Consider the following 17808-nt stretch of genomic DNA (forward strand, 5'->3'; position numbering starts at 1 on the left):
GTTGCGGGGGTTTCACCCGCATCCTTTACAGGATTGTGGCAGCAAAACCACTGCATTTTTGCAGCAATATTTTGTATTCACTGCCATTTGTGCCGCGATTTTAAGACATGGAACCCACTCACCAGCATCACAGTACGGTTGTGCTCAGTGTGGCCGCCATTTTACAATCCTTCCCACCACGCTGAAGGGAAGCAAGTAATGTAGCTTTCACACTGGGTGTACAAAGCAGCATAGAAGCACCTGAAAACGGATCTACCTATTTGACATCCCTGTTCATCTCTCCATTGATGTTAGCCTGGATGCCATTTGCTGTGTTTTCTTCCATATTGAAATGTGCTTGCAAACTCATTCTTTTGAAGAGACACTGGCCCTCAATCTCAATTTAAAGGGTTCAATCATAAATAGCAAGCCGAAAGCAACGTTGTATGCCACGCCAGCTAATGTGCCAACAGGATCACTGGTAATGTATTACCCTCAGACTGCTGTACCCTGCAGCCCCTCTGCCGGCGATGCACTAAGCAGCTGACTTAAAACCACCCCAGAACCTTCCCCGCATCGAGATTACATATTTCCAAATGTCACCTGCATGTTTTTGGCTACCTGGGCGGTCAAGGCAAGTGCAGATCACCCCTCTCTGCCGTGTAATTATCAGGTGCCTGTTTTACTCTACCTGATATTTCTGAGTAGCTGCAGAAAGCACATTTGTACTGCTAACAAAGATGTGGTGCTGCTACATCTGCCCCAACTCTCATACAGTACATGGGTGTTCGAGTCATGGACTGCCCCAAAGAAACAGGGAGCCAGAAATTGCCATAATGATGAGTGTGTCTGTGTTGCACCCCCTACTATCATGTAGCTATGAGGTAAAGTGCCAACACACAGAGCAGGTTGTTTTCCTTTATTCAACAGCTGCCAGGACAGTGCTGGCAGCCAGTTTCAGCCTTCAGGTTTATGCCAACTTTGTGGTGTTGGACTTAATTGGTTTTGTAAAGCACTCAGTTGACTCAAAAGAGATATCTTGGTGCTACAAGGGGTTGTCTGGAGAGAAGAATAGAGATAAAAGAATGGTTTCTTCAACACTGGACAGTTCAATGGGGGATGATAAGAGCAGTTTTCAGTTAATGTGTGCGTTTATGTATGTGTAACACTCCAAACCACATACCATACAGCAGGGGTGTTGCCAGGTCAGGAAAAGATCTGGGGCTACGCTAATGTCGGGATTGTCAGGACTAGGGGCTAGCTAGCCTTTTGGTTGTAGCCCCCGATCTTTTATCCGGGGCTACAACCAAAAGACCCGGGGCTATAGCCCCCTTAGCCCCACCCCCTAGCAATGCCTCTGCCTTACAGGATGTGAAATGGCATGGGCAATACTGCTGATCTGACATGTTACAGATTTAAGGCTATGTGCAGTCATATTGGGTATCAGCGGGGAGCACTGTTTTGCTGTGCGGTATGGTATGAGGAAGATATGTGGACTCGGATCAATAAGTGACATGGCAAGTCAAGGTAGAATGTGAAGTGGCATGGTTAGTGTTGTGGCGATTTGAGTTGCATTGGGAAAATCAGGGGTAAATGTGAAGTGGCATGGGAAGCTCTAAAGCAGATGTGATGTGGCATGGGATAGGTCTGGGGAAATCTGAGTGATATGGTGAATGACGTGCGGTGTTAGGCAGCAATGTGATGCGGTATTGGCAGTTCCTGGGCCATTGTGTGTGACATGAAACAAATCTGGAGGATATGTGAATTTACACAGACATTTCTGAGGGCAATGTGAGTGGTATGGGGTGAATCAGGGATGAGTGAAGAGTGCAGTATTTCAACCACACCCCAGTGTAAACTCTGTTTCTGCGCTTCCCATCTCTACAGCTACCGAGGAATCACTAGTGCAGATGGTGGGACTGGGGTCATGCGGGCTAATGTGCAAACACATCATAGGTGTGTAATTTGGTCCCTTGCCCCAGCTCAGAGGTGACATGCGGCAGTTCTGGGGAAATGTAGATGGCAGGTTGATAATGTGCCTCTTCTGGGGCGACACTGGCATGTAGTAGTTGAGGATGGCATCACCATGTTCTGTGGACAATTTGGAAAGCAGAACGTGCTTTAGAAAGGCAATGCCGACTAGGAATGTTGTGACTGCCATGTTCTCAGTGGACAAGGCAGACCATGGGTCTCATTACGAGTTTGGCGGCCGCCATGGAGCTATTAGCCAAGCCGGGCTCCTTTACCGGGTTCCTTGAATGGGGAATTGCCGGGCCATTCCGATTTGGGAGGGCCCGGTAATTCCTCCCTCAGGGAACCCGGGCCCGGACCTTCCCCATTCCCATTTGAGCTCCCATAGGGCTCAATGGGAATGGGAGAGGGAGCTAACAAAAGGCCGATTACGACCGGCCTGATGTTAGCTCCCTCTTCCCCTCGCGGGACCTGGTAACGATGCCTGGTTTTACCAGGCGTCCTTACCGGGTCTCGCGAGGGGACCTCGTAATTTTGCTGCATGGGTTTAACGGGTCCGTCTCCATTAGCGGAGCCCGTTAACCCGTACCGCGAAGGTTATAATGAGGCCACATGTCTTTTCGATTGAGACTTGCATCATAGCTTTCTGGGGGAAATATTAAAACAAGCACGGTTTATTTTAGTGAGGAAACACTGAGGTGGGCAGTGGAGAGACTGCCACCAAAATATGATAATATGGATTGCTCTAGGGAGGGTAGCTCAGGGGAAACATGCTCGCCTTGGAAGCAAAATGACACAGATCAACACAGGTTCGATCCCCGGGTCCACGCTTAGAACCCTCTGGGTATTAAGCGCGTTATAAATAACGAATCATATCATATCATACATGGATAATAATGGGTTCAAAAGAGCATCATGTGTTCTATTCAGGGGTGGAAACAGTTTGTATCTGTCTACATTTATGTAAGAAAAGTGTGATTCTAATTTAGAAAATGCCAGGTCGGCTTTGCCCCTTTAAAAGACATTTCCATCAGAATGTATTTCACTGGTAAAGCATTCCATGGTTAGGGCAGTGTAGATGCCAGCATGATAGTTAGCTTTACTGGAGCAACACTGGGTGCTGGAGAAAGGCTTTGCTGAAAAAGTTGTCATGGTTTTCAGAGGGCAATGTAGATGCCAGCATGCCATGAGATTAACAGGTGCAACAGTGTTAGGACAATTTGGAGGAGCAATTGAGCTGCAATGTGACCATGGGCCTCATCCCTAATACAGTGGTGGGAATCATCATTTGCAACCATTTTTACTGTTTCACCCAAATGTGGGTTTGTAGGAAAATTGCACTTGTCTGGAAGTGTTTCCTCCTGGAAACGGATGAATTATCACTTTCAAAAATTCCATAATGTGCAGTAACAACACTCATAATCTGGCCGATTCACCACCAAAATGAAGCGCTGTAACAGGGTTAGATTGTGGCAGAACCAGCATAGCTAATTCTGCCACACCCACAAATGAAGCACAAAGGTTTTCTGGGTCAAATTGACATTGTTTTTTTGAGATTGGCATCACAATTTTCTGGGAAGAATGTAGATTATAGCAAGTTCATGCTACTATGGCATTGACGATACTATAACCAGGGTTTTAGGGCAATGTTGAGCATCATTAGGTGTTGTACTCGGGCAACAATGGCATTGCTTTCTTTTGGTTTTACCGGGGAAATAGTAGTATTTGCTGTTTTGACTCGTATTTTTGAGGGGTCGTCTAAATGCTAATGTGCTTCAATGTAGCTATATTGGCATGTAATTTAGCTATATCGGCATGTATTGACACTATTAAAACTGTTAGGATATCCAAAATATGTGATTTACATTGTTGGAGAAAGAGGACTGTCAGAGAAAAAAGGACCGGCGTGGCTACGACTATGGAGAGTGTACAGTGGGACTGCGACATGGCACACACTCACCCTTGTTTTAAGCCAAGATCTTGTCAGGGTACTAATCTACAAACACAAATGGCTATTATACTATGAAAAGCGTGTCAGTAAAATCAAAATGCGGCCTGAGCCTGTTGAAGATTCAATTATAAAGACTGCTTTACGCAGGGTGTGTAAGTGTGGTTAGGGCAGGCATAAACAGCATAAGCCCAGGCCGCAATTACAAACAGGAATGCACTGACAACGTATAAACACTTCATGGCTGCAGACTGATGGGCAACAACGTTGTAAACAAACCACCAACACGCGGGTGCCCTTTCGTCAGCTTTGTACGTGACCAACGTGCAAGATTGCGTTTGCGGGATTTAACTCAAGGTCGTGTAACAAAAAACCTTAATCTCTTTGGTCTATTGAATCCTCAAATCGATCGTCAGTAACTCTGACACATCAATGGCTCGAGCCACTATATTAATGAAACTTAATCCCGGTTCTCTATGGACGCACACAAGTCATGCTCAGGTAGGGGTGTACTCTGTATTTATCGGGTCGCCATTGTTTTCCTTGAAGGGATGTTGCTTTAATGATAGGGAACTAAGTCACGCAATTAAATGAGTGCTATGGTCTGGTATCTGAGTGATGATTCAGAATGCACAAACATAATGCTTGAACACCCCCACGTTAATTTTGGAACATACATAATCGCATTTGTGCTGCATGAATGGAGATATATGGCTTACATATGTGTTACTACCTAGCTTAAGTGGCAGTGTCATGGGAGGGTATCCACGAGGGGGCATCCACGATTCTGTAATGCCCATGACCGCCAGCAGGGGGTTATGGCCATCATTACCGTCAGAGAGGAAGGATGTATTTTCAAAGGTTGTGGGCATTTCAGATCCATGATTAAGAGCCATTTAAGAGAAGTTGGTACAACGTCCATTCATCGACATGCATTTTTTTGATCGGTTTTTTTCCGATTTTATTTCTTGAGAAAAAAACATTGGAAACAAGAGGGGGCTTTCCGGAAGGGTATGTAAGGGTTGGGGGGTCGGGAATAGTTTGTTTGTTTATTGATTTGTAGGGCACACCAAACCCTTAGGTAACTGGGCGCAACAAAGGTACAAGAATACCTACAGCTTAGTTAAAGAGTTAGACTAATGTTGGTCGTGTGGGTAGATAACCCCAAAAACAAAAAAACAAATGTTGATGGGTTATTTCGGAGAAGAAAAAAAATCGGCTAAAAATGTATAGAGAAAAAGCATGTCTATAAATGAACATAGAACCGAGAAGTTGGGGAGAGGGAGGAGAGAGATGAGGGAGGCAAGGGGTAGAATTATTTTATGTGAAGCGCTTTAAGCCACCAGCCAAAAATGCTGTCATTTTGCAGCAGCCCGACTCAAATGGGGGTTAAATGGAGATGGAGAAAGGAGTGGATCCGGTCCTGGAAATCCTTGCAACATTCAGGAACAATCAAGTGCCAGGAAGGGGAGGAGGATGAGGGGAAGTGATATACAAGCAATTTAGAGCAATACAAGCCATGAGACGTAGAGCAGAGGCAATAACAGAAATTGCAGGGAGAAACAATATCTAGAGGCCTAGCAGTAGCTTACAGTACAGTGCTGGTAGTATGGTTATCACACAATGCAGAACATTACACACGTATACAGGTTACAGAGACTTTAATATCACAAGGCATAGGCCAACCTTACAACAGAACCACAGCTGTCCTCAAAATAAAGTGTTTTTAGCCATTTCCTGAACAGTAGGTGGTTGCCCACTGCCCCAAATGATTTAAGGAGGTAATTTCAGAGAGAGGCCCCATCAGTGCTCAGCATCCACCCTTCATGTTTATTTTCGCTGGATTGATGCAGGGAGGGGGAGAATAATTGTGCAGACCTTAGAAACCTATGGGTGCAACATTCGGCAATTTTCTATCGGATGCAGTCAGGGGCAGCAGGCCAGTAGGTTTGATGGTTGGTGCACCGAAGTTTAAATGCAGTCTGTTTCCCCACTGGTGGCCAATTAAGTTATTGAAAGGCGGCGGTAATATTGCCTTTTGGTTTTAGTTCCAAAATCAGTCTGGAAGACTTTTTTTGTATCACTTGCAGCTGATGGGAGGCCCAGTTAAATGCTACTACAATAGCCACAACCAGAACCCTTGTCACTTCTAGTTTTGTCTGATATTTCGAGGAAAGTTAAAGGGATTTTCAACATGTAGAGATGGTAGTGTATTTTTTGTGATGTCATGAATATGAGGTGGGAAATAGAAATTAATGAATTGATGTGATTTATTCAGTTGTTATTTGTATGTATTGTTTGTACCGTTATGTTGTGTTGAAACTGGCCGTTTTTAAAATAATATGAATCATAGTTTTTTTGTGATAACATTTTTACTATTTTCAATTTTTTGGATCTACAACTCAATATCTCTTCTTTCTATTACTAAAATTTCCCCTGGTCTTGGGTGTTGATGGGAAACCTGCCTTTCAGTAACCGTATTACAGAAACTTTGCACCGGTGCAAGTGCAATGTTGCACGGTATTAGCACTAGAGAAAAGTTTGCACTATTTAAAAAAAAAACACTGGGACTTATTAGAAAACTATTGAACCATGACAAGTGCAGTTTGGCATGGTGCAAGCAGCAGGGCAAAAATTGCCCTGGGGCAAAAAATGCCCTCGGGCAAAAAAGATACAATTTCACTGCATTATTATGCAAAGTTTGCCCTAGTGCTAATACCGTGCAACTTTGCACTTGCACTGATGCAAAGTTTCTGTAATCTGGCCCCAGATCTCCCAGCGAAGGGCCAAGCATATAGGAAGGTGGGGGAAAGGGACAGCTAAAATAAATAATCTCTTTCAAAGATGTTCGGACATAGAGATTTTAATGCCATTATTCGGTCATTGATAATGAATAAAACGATAGATATAAAACACAGCGTTGTGCATGGGATTGCCCAGGCTGAAAGCAATCAGTGTATCATCGGGATAGGTTTGAAAGGTGGCAGAGAGAGGGACTTAAGTCTGCACACGGCTTGAGGTATGCATTAAAAAGCCACAGTGAGGAGACAAACTTGGGGTGGCCTGCAAGTCAGGGTAGATGGTTTGTTGAGGAAGGGCCGGACATTACTTGTTGCTCCCTATCTAGGAGGGGTCAGCCTTTAAGGGCAAGAGAGTCATTCAGGTGTTTAAGAAGGTTAGATGTGGTAGAATGTGATTATCGACAGTTGTGGGTGTTGAGAAGGACAGTGGTGAGCTAAAACGGAAGAACAATGTGCTGCTCTCTCTATTGCCTCCCACCCTACCTCATTACCCCCACTCACCCTACCTCCGCTCTCTCTAGCACTACCCAGCCATCTTACCCACAATCTCTACTGCCACCCACCCTACCCCACTCTCTCTAACCCACCCTCCCTAACCCTAATCTCTCTCCCCCCACCCACCCTACTCCAATCTCTCAGGCCCCGCTCACCCCACCTCAACTCTCTTTACCCCATCCACCGACCCTACCGCCACTCTCTCTATTCCATCCACACACCGCCCCCACGCTGTCTACCCCCACCCACCCAACCCCCACCCTCTCTACCCCACCCATCCAACTCTCCCTATAACTCACCCACTAACCCCAGACCCACTCGCTACCCTCTCTCATTCTGCCTTTCACAGTCTCACGTTATTTCTTTCCCTCTCACTCTCAACCTTTCTCGCTCAAATTTCCTGTTGCTCATCATCGATAGCACTCCCTCCGTTTCCTCCCTTGCTCTATTCTCCTTCCTTCTCATTCTCCTGCACACCCGCACCTCTTATTGGAACTTCCTTTGAAACTTTGCACTCTACTCCTTGCACCCTGGTATACATAAATGCATAATGCAAATAACAGCAGTAAATGCACCAACTATTGTCTCTGCCAATGCTTGTTTGCAAGCAGGTGGCTGTGTGGCCCCTGCGGTTCTCTGTATTTTCCAGATGAATTCTACAGAATCCCAGTCGCACAGAGCCTTCACCATCAGTAAATGCTAAGTGGCGAAAACACAATATTATCTCCTAAGCTCACCCATCGTTATGTTCGCGAAGCCAAGCGTGAAGAGCCTTTCCTTGTGCTCGTTAAGCTGATGTTTGGACTCGGTTAGGATCCCATTTGCCCAGAGGAGCAAGTTTGTAAACACTGCGTGGATCAAACCAAATCTGGAAATAATGTGAGATGTTTGGTTAATACAGAAGAACACATGGACATCTTCGTTAAATACCCTTTCAAATATTCTCGATCACTTATACAGGTGAGCATCTGGAAATGGAGTAACTATGACATCGGTAAAGCATTTTATTTATTATTTTCATTGCATTTATTGTATTCATCTATGTTTCTGTAGCATAGATCATCTTTGAAGTTTGCCAGGGCAATATACAGACATTTATATGAAAACAACTATAATACAACCATTAAGATAGTGAAAGTCTCAGCAAATGATTCCATCAAGTAGAAACGATCTTTTGATTCTTGGCTCTAACAAGTATAGATGATCATTGAAGTCTATGTTATCGTGGCTAATGATGAGTACATCAGGACAGAGATGTAATTCCACATTATAATACACAAGGTGCAGAGGGCCACATGTTGAGGTTTATGTGGGAGTACGATGAGTTGTGTGTAGCGAACCTTTGGTGTATATGCGATGCATCGAGGATGTTTGCCTGCAATGTTCCTGTTTTGTGGCACTTCTGGGAGCTGCGCTGTACATAGGTTGTTGGTTGACTGCTTGCATTGTTGCTGCGTGTGTCGGACCCCTGGTGAAAGGGAGGCTTGCCCAAAGTCTACCTATGCCGTACCTTCTCTGTGAGGAACACTTGCACCTCTGCTACCTGTGTGTTACTTATTCTGGAGGAGGGGTGCTTGTACTTTTGCGTCTCTTGCTTTGCCTGTTCGGTGAGTACAGTGGAGCCTGTGCTGCTACTATTTTGTTGAGTGTGAGTGAAGCATGTGCTGCTCTGCTTTGCTGTTTTCTGAAAGCAACAGATGCTTTCACTGCTAACTTTTCTGTACCTACGAAGGCAATGTGGTCCCCAATGGCCGGCCATCTCTCAGAGAAACACCAAGTCAAAGCCAATAATCCTCGTGTGGTTGGCATGGAAAATATGTCACCACTACCTGGGGCAACAAAGAGCTGAATCTTTGCCAAATGGAAGCCCATTGGGTCTTGATTCTATGCCGTGTACAGTACGGTCTCATGACAGCCTGACAACTGAAAACATCTCTGATCCCAGATACTTGCTTTCTGAATAAGGCCATTATTCTCATTTAGGTGCTATGATCCTTCGCCGGGACCTTCTTCAAGCCTTTCCCACTGTCTGCCTCTCCATCTCACACATTTGCCTGTCACTCCGAGTGTACCTCGAAGCTCCGATCCCTGTGGCGCATGATAAGGGACTAACTGCCACCCTTGTCACTTCTTCATCCTCTTTTTCTCCCATTCCTTCTACACCTAATGCTCCATCCCCGTTTGGGGCGAGTCATCCAGTCCTGCTACACAGGATTCGATACAGGATTGCACTGTCCGGAATAACTCCTTCTTGATTTGCACTCTACAGTATTTTGCGGCATGCAGGCCATGTGCCTTTCACCCACTTGTGTAGCTGACTACTTTTCCAGTATCCAGTAAATAGATCACTTTTGTCTTTGGTGAATTCTTTTGTTAGTTTTGTGTGTGTGTGTGTGTGTGTGTGTGTATGTGTGTGTGTACGCAGCACTTCTGGTTTCTTGAAGCAGCCGTTAAAATCAGAATTAACCCTTAACGCCTGGGTCGTAATGAGGCCCATTGTCTTTGTAAAAGCTGCCAGACTGCCAGGCAGGCACAGTGACGCTGCCAAGCTCTCTTAATCCCTACAGACTGACATCTCTGCTAACATTTACCGACATTACCTTGTCCTGCCCTGTCCTGTCTCTGAAGGCATGTCTTTAATATACTTCACAAGCGGCATAAATGATTAGTCAGAAACGAAAACAATGCATTTCTAAATATAAAAAAAACAAGTCAAAAATGTGATAATCGAGGAGGAAAACACTCGATTATGCACCGAGGTGGTGGGCCCACCCAGTAGGTAATGGCCTGCCACCCAAGTTAAAGGCCCGAGCGCAGAGAGGATGACGGGCCGTTACATACAGCGTGGGCCCTTCACATTGGGGCATATCGCCATTAGCACCCATGTAGTTGTCTGCACGGGTGCTAATGGTGTATATTTAGAAGCTCGGCCCGACGCTGTGCAGTCCTGTTGGACAGGAAGTCCGTTTTCTATGTTGATGATGGGACGTCATCAACATTGAAAACGTGCTTCTTGTCCAACAGGACTGCACAGCATCAGGCCGTGTTTCTAAGGTAAGTTTCTTTTTTATAAAAAAAACAAAAAACGTAGTTTCCTACGTGGGTGCTAAAAGGTGACGTGGGAGTGGGAAAGGGAAAGAGGTGCGGGCTTCCCAGGTAGCTCGGAACGCAGGCTTGTGACATACAGTACAGCCCATATTTTGTGCCTCCTGATTGGCTGGCTCCCACCTGCAGGGTGCTAATGGATGAAACACTTCTTAAAAAAATTGAGGAAAATTAAATCTGATCGAATCTCCTGCAATTAGGCTGATTCGAAGTGCTGTTGAAAAAGTTTGCCTACATATAATCATATTTTCTAAACTACTGGAATCTGATGCTTCCGGTAGTTCAGAAAATGTTATTGGTGAACAGACAACGTCTAAACTTCCCACAGACTCATTCATTTTGTATGTGGAGATGACTCTGATCAAATAGAGTGGCATGTTGCCAGTAGATGTATCTTTCTATACCATTTTGTTTATGCCCCCATGTAAATCTTCTAACTTGTATTATCCCTCAGTCAAAATATCAGCATCACGCAATGTCAATGTTGTATTACATTTACAGGGAGACTAGTGCAGCATTAGGTACAGTGAAATAAGCTAGCATGCTTCCAATTGATTCATTATGAATAAATAGGCATCAATAAAGGTGATCTACACCACTTGACAATGACATCATCCCTGACGTCTATGCATGGTAAAGATGTATTCCCCTCCCAAGCAGGTGTGACCATGTTGTGCTATTTCACATCCAGGCACAGGCTCCAGCACCTCCAGCATTATCAACCAGTGGACAGAAATCCACTGATAAGATGGGCGCCACATTTCCCTGCAAAGACTGCCTTGGCTGAAAGCACTGAAGAAACACTCGGCTGAAACCTGGACCCCAACTGGCTGCCGCCCGCATCAAATTGCAAGGCTCAGCTGAACAAAGGCCCAGGTATAAGGCCCCTGTCTTCCTCAGGCTGCCTGGTGTCCCGGAGCAAGCTGATGACCGTAAATACCCATCTCCTCCTGGCACTGTTTATTTCCACGGCACAGAGTCTACCAGTCCATCCATGTACGAGGCACATCTGGTCCTCTACTGACCCCTTCTAAGTCCCCCGCTGCTCCTGTAGTGTACCACCTTCAAGTACCCCTCCCTGCCTCACGCTATCCTGGCTGTGATTCAGGTGACTGCACGACTCATTCCACGAGCCAGCCATGCATATCTACATGTACCCTACCTCCACCAACTAGATTCCTGCCCACCCTGCCCAGGAACACCATACCGCAGCAGCCAAGCTCTTTTGCCTCTTCCTTGCCGTGCCACCCGGATAGCGCCCGACAGCTTCCCCTCAGTCCACTTGAGCTCCACTTCCTGAGCACCTCAGCTCCTACCGCTGGCTCTATCGGCTTGCTGCCTCTTGAGGTGATGGCTCGACCTTCCCTGTTTGTTTGCATCCGCCCGCAAATGTTATGTCTCCAACAACCCTTCACATTGGGCCCTCTTGCCGGACGATGACTTTTACCGCAAAACAAATGACTTCCCCAAAGAAATGGGTATCTGTGATGCTCACAAGCTTGTGACTCCGGCCCCCTTGGCTGTGTGATACCTGCAATATTGTGATTCCAGCCCCCATGCCTGGCGCTTATATTTATAATATTTGTGATGCCTGCAATATTGTGATTGCAGCCCCCATGCCTGGTGCTAATGTTTTTAATACGTGTGATGTCTGCAAGGTTGTGATTCCAGCACCCACGGCTAGCGCAAGAGCATGACCCCAGCACACCATTCTTGCACCTATTTGAATTGCCTTGCCTCTGATGGCTTGACTCTCAGCAATGGCTATCTCGCCTCAGCCACTCCCTCTCAGCCTCACACCTCACAACCCAGCTCCATCTCCCGCAGTCTCATAGCATTCCCAGTCATGCCATGCAGGTATAGCACCACACCACCCTCCCCCTTCCTGACTACTCTGGAGTGGATTGGCTCACTGACACACCAGAGAGGCCAAAAAACTGCACTCAAACATGAGCAAGCATCTCCTGAGCCCTTGCCAACCTGCTCATACCTAAATTGGGGACACAACCACACACTGCATGACCACTCTGCACCTTCCACAATGCCTACTGAGCCCCTCACAGCTCCTGCCTGAAACCCCAAACCCGCCCCCCACATACAATACTGCCATTGCACTTCCCATCTCTATCAAATAAGCCTCAGTCACTCTGCTCCTGAAGAAATCCTCCCTTGACCCCACCTTCCCCACCAACTTCTGTCCTATCATGATGGTGCCCTACCGCCTGAACATTCTTTATCGTGCCGCCTACTCACAACTTCAAATCCACCTTGAAACCCACAATCTACTGGGCACTCGCTAATCAGCGTGCACGCCCAAATTCAGCACAGGATCAGCTCTCCTCAACCTTAACATTCAGCTCGACCACATCTGTGATGCGGGGAAACTTGCCATCCTCCTCCTACTCGAACTCTCTGCGGTCTTTGATTTCATTGACCACATGATCCTATGATACCACCTCCCTGCCACTTTCAACCTCCCCCCGAAGTGGCCTACTGGATCAAGTCCTTCCTGACCAGATGATCCTCCAGGGTCTTCACAGGGGCGGAAGCAGACCACCCCATCCCCGTCTCCTATGGTGTCCCACAAGGATCCAGCCTCACACCGACTCTGTACAATATGTACATAAAACATCTCTTTATCCATCTAGACAGCATCAACATACCATACACAGATTTTCCATTTGCCAGTCCCCCTCAAACTCACCAGTAATCAAGAAGTCAACTCAGCCAATATTAACCATACCTAAATTATCATCCAGGCTTGGATGGCTACACCATCTCTGCCTGAATAATGACAAAACAGAGCTCCCCATCGTCGCTCCCCGCTCCGCCTCAAACACCTTGACCCTGCTTTTGCTTTTTTCTCTCCTATGGGAACATCACTCACATATCTACCCACATCAAACCACTGGGAGTTTATCTCGACTCAAAGCTAAGCATGCAAAAACATGCCAAGTTCCTTACCACCAGCAACTGCCTCACCCTAACTAGGGCCATCCTTGGATGTCAGCTTGATTATTGCAATGCCATCCTTGCTGGAACTTTGCTGAAAAACCTCAACAAACTACAACTGATCCAAAATAATGCCCTCAGGGCAGTATGGGGCCTGAAAGGGTCAGATCTCACCTCGCTAGTGAGACATGAAGTGCACTGGCATTCAATTAAGGCGTGCATTGAGTTAAAAATCCTGTTCATCACTCATCGGTGTCTTCCCAACACTGCCCCTCCATACCTCACTCATCGCATCACAAAAAAAACAATGCACGCAGCTTGCGCTCCTCCTCCTCCTCACTTACCACCCCCAGATTAAACAGAAAGAGAACTGGTGGTTCCACCTTCACTGTTATTGTTCCCTCCCCGTGGAACTTCCTACCCTCCTACCTTATATTTAGTAAAAAAGTAAAACCTGCACTGTTTAATAAATATTCCTGAACCTACTCTATGACCTCACCGGAAATGTACTATCTGCAACAAATTCTGTCACTCCTTTACCTGTCTTGTACCATTTTCTAATGCCGTGATACCTACAGGTCTGGGTGCTATCAATAAATAAAATGAATACAAATATAAAATAAAACGATAAACCTCATATGGAAAGTTTCCATCTCCATCCACATTGCTTAGAGTGCACCTCACTGACAATCTCACACAACTTTACTTAAACCATATTATATTGTCTCCCAACTCACTAACCAGTAATGGAGTTCAAACATGACCATGCCAATGTTCTGCAATTTCATTACAGAATCATCCTCTCTCCCCTCTCAAACTCTCTTCAATTCACTCTTCAAAACATTAACTTGATGGCTACATGCATGTTACTACAAGCGTTTCTTCGAAGGACAGCACTATGAGCATGAAAGTGTCATGGTGAAATGGAGTGGGGGCTGAAACTGACGTGTGCTTTTACTCTCTTCTTTTGGAAGTCGGTTGTGAAAGCAAACTGCGGAGGGGCAGAGTGAGAACAGGGCGTAAATCTGCTGTAGATGGCAGCCGGGCAGCTTGCGTGGACGTTTGATGACTAGGGTTCTCTAGAGTGATGAACACAGACATTTAGAGATTGGGGGGACTACGGAGGGTCCTTGGCTTCACACAATGGGTGTCCATGCATCATGGAGAATGCAGGGCAGTTGGCAACAGAGAGATTACATGTGTCTCAGTTGCGTGTTTCTACCATCTGTGTTCGAAATACAAAAGAGTATGTTCTATTGTTTCTGTTTCATCATTCAAGGAATGGCCCTTAATGAGCATGCAATGGTTTTCATCAATCATCGCTACTTGTTAACACTAAGCTGGTAGAGGAGCAGTTACATGCCTCTGCAGGAAATACCACCGCCTACCTCCTATATGTTGGAACCTTGAGATTGTGCCATGCTTGACGCCAGCAGTTGTTACCATACCCCAGCGAGTATTCGAAAGAAGGTACTCACTGGCAAAAACCTATCAAATGCATTCCAGAAGAGACGTCAATATGAGGGAGGAACTCCCTGAAGGAATATGAAAAGGAGCAAAAAGAGGAGCTGCTGACATCACAAAAGATGAGAGTGATGTCTTGAGAATAATGGTGGAAGAGAATGCAATGAACTTACAAAAACTGACGACGAAGTTAAGAATCAAGTAAACTTTCATATGCCAAAAGAAGATTGCACGTGTGCGAAGCACTGCAAAAAATGCAAGCCGTTCAATAACTGTACAGATGCTGTAACGCAAGTAGATTAAGTACTCTGAGAAGCTGGCTGTATGTAGTGAATGGACTGCAGGCAAAGCCACCATTGTTTAAAAACTGGACATCAGTGTCATGAATTTAGTAAGCCAGGACCCAAGAGGAGAAAGAGAAGAACTGTGTAGCAGCAATAATAAGCTGAGATCGTGGAAACGAATGACAAGGCTGTCTGGCCTGGTGACAAAGCTGAAGCAGCCAAGGTTGGTTATCTATTCCTGAAGGCAGTGATCATGCCAAGCTGAGTCATCCCTTGTTAAGGTGCAACGAGAGAACACCGAGCGTGCCACATTTATTCATTTAAGACATTTAAATTTTGCAAAATGGACCAAATCGTGGTCTCCTGTCACGTGGGCCAAGGATGGAAATAGAGTTGAGCGTGGAGTCCTAGAACAACGATAGTGAAGGCCTGTACTCCCATATATTCCCAGAGACAAGAATACTTTGCAAGGCCAAGGTCAAAAACAATCTGCATGGCAGAAGGCATAGGTGAAGAGAGATGTTGAGCTAAATGTGTGGGAGGAAAAGTCAAGTCCACCTCCTGGCACCTGGGTCTGAGTTTACGTGCTGCTAAATGAACCAAATGTTCCAGACACGTCACGGACGTGCCAACCAATTATAGAGGGCTGTATAATGAAGGGCCTTATAGTTTGAAGACCAATCATATACTGTATACTTAATAGTGTTAAAGATGACATGTTTTAGAGGTAGGCATAAGTTGTCCAACTGACAGTAGATAGCCAATCCCAATCACAATCCCAGCCCTTATAGATGTTTCCCTTGAACGTATCACAATCCCTCTTAGGTTTTTCTTATTTACCACGTAGTATGACATCACATCTAATGTATTTTTTGCATATAAGGGTGCTTTTATGAGAAATGCACTGAGAACTCGAGTGAACGTCCGTTGATGTCCGTTGTAACTTCCAGTTTGAGATAATTGTTAATAAAACAGCACCTCTGCCATCTTCCTCAGTTGGTTTGATTATTTGGTGACAGAGTTATTCTGCATCCCCATTCGTTGCATGCACGATACACAAAGGACTATATGCTCTAGCGCATGCCTGGGAGTCTGTGCTATTTGCATTTGTTTTCGCTGCTGGATATCCTTGAGCCCAGTGTGAGTTGTGATTGTATACCCATAGCTTTCTTAAACTTTTGATTCCTTTGCTGACAACAATGAATGTGACACTTATCTTTTGCGTAACGAAACCAGAGTTGCATCTTATCCACTTATCGAGTATGTCTACGAACTCAGCCTTGATCTCTGTAAATATTGTCATGCTCTTTATGAAGCATTCAGGTTCGTTCTTAATCCGGGTTGGGATTTGCTCGTGAAATTTGCTTGCCTGATGTTTTGAACAGTGGTTCACTAAATCCTCAGATTAGCTTGAATGGTAACATTTGAAGCTGCAGTATGATAGTCTACACAGAACTCTAAAGCACTTCCAAATCGCTGGCCCATAATAACCTCCCAAAGGGATAGATCCATGTCAGTGAGGATCAGAGCATGGGAGAGAGCAACATCCTCGATCTGATCCTGTGGATTTCATTGGCAGCACTGGCATAGGTATAAAATCATAGGAATGTAGGCCAGAAGGGACATTGTGGCTAATGTTATGGTATAAAGCTTTTCCGCTGTGCCAATCCCTGCTATAGTGCTCTTACAGCACTGCTACTTTTTCAAGACGTTGGTATATTGTGCCACCGTAAGGGTTACCAGAACACAATCTGTGGAGTAGTAAAAAGGGAAAAAGTGATGGGGGAGAATTAGAAAGGGCAACACAGAACAATCAAATAAGGAAGATACAGAGGGGTGGCGATAAAAGGAATGTGATACGTAGGATTGCGTGTATATACTCAGTGGTTCCAACACTGCATGCTGATTTACAGCGTGGGACAAAAAAAACATCCCGTGGTAAGAAGCACGTTCTAGTGATGGGTTTCTAGTACAGGGGTCTGCAACCTTTGGCTCTCCAGATGTCTTACAACTCCTATGATCCCTCACTATTGAGTACATTGGTTAGGCTTGATGGGAGTTGTATTCCAAACCCTTTGGGGAGCCAAAGGTTGCCAACCACTTTTCATATACAAAGGAGGGAAACCAGCATTCATTAAAGCATGGTGTGTGAAATATGGAAGAGGTGGGAAAGGGAAGCGAGGCAGACACTATCATAGGTAATTTATAACACACTTAATATGCAGAGATTTCTAAGCGCGGACCTGGGGATTGAACCTGTGGTGCTCTGTGTCATCTTGTCATCTTGCTTCCACGGCAAGCATGTTGCCACTGAGCTATCCTCCTGAGACAAGTTGGAGTGAAGTGCAATCATCAAGAACATGAGGTGGCAGGAAAAAGTTCAGGCACGAAGGAAACAAAGATGGAGGAGTCAACTGTGTCCTGAAATATGGCGTTGGGTAAGCACAGACACAGTCCTAGCAAGGCAGTGAAGATACTGAACTCTCTCCAGCAGCACACAGTTGAAATGGCTCATGGCCAAAATCTGATATCCTGCAAAACAAACCAATATTAACATGAAGCAGTTCCATCGCACCCTTGTCGCCTCCTTGTGGGTCTGAAGAAAATGTAGCAACATACATGCAATACTGGCACTTTTTCATCCGGACCTGCTGACTCTGAATGAGGCCCATTGTACCTTCCCTAGGGATCTCTAAGTTGCAAGGGTTTACCAAACAATATTCCCACTGGACCGATTTATGCGTATGTTGTTTCATACCTGGAAACACGTGGACTCGCCTAACAATGTTCTCAGGAAATGACTTCCAAG

The 17808-nt window shown here is 45.5% G+C and overlaps 1 protein-coding gene across 2 annotated transcripts in view; it reads right to left on the reverse strand.

Moving 5' to 3' along the window:
- The window catches only part of LOC138516662 (proton channel OTOP1-like), a 169186-nt gene that overhangs the window by 22734 nt on the left and 128644 nt on the right, over window positions 1–17808 (reverse strand). For both annotated transcript variants that reach the window (XM_069631961.1, XM_069631960.1), the window contains exon 5: window positions 7932–8062. In XM_069631961.1, coding sequence (XP_069488062.1) covers window positions 7932–8062 — 131 coding nt within the window. The remainder of the gene's footprint in view (window positions 1–7931; window positions 8063–17808) is intronic.

Source organism: Ambystoma mexicanum, chromosome 6q (assembly GCF_040938575.1).
Source record: "Ambystoma mexicanum isolate Mex_15411 chromosome 6q, UKY_AmexF1_1, whole genome shotgun sequence".
In the NCBI taxonomy this organism is placed as follows: Eukaryota; Metazoa; Chordata; class Amphibia; order Caudata; family Ambystomatidae; genus Ambystoma; species Ambystoma mexicanum.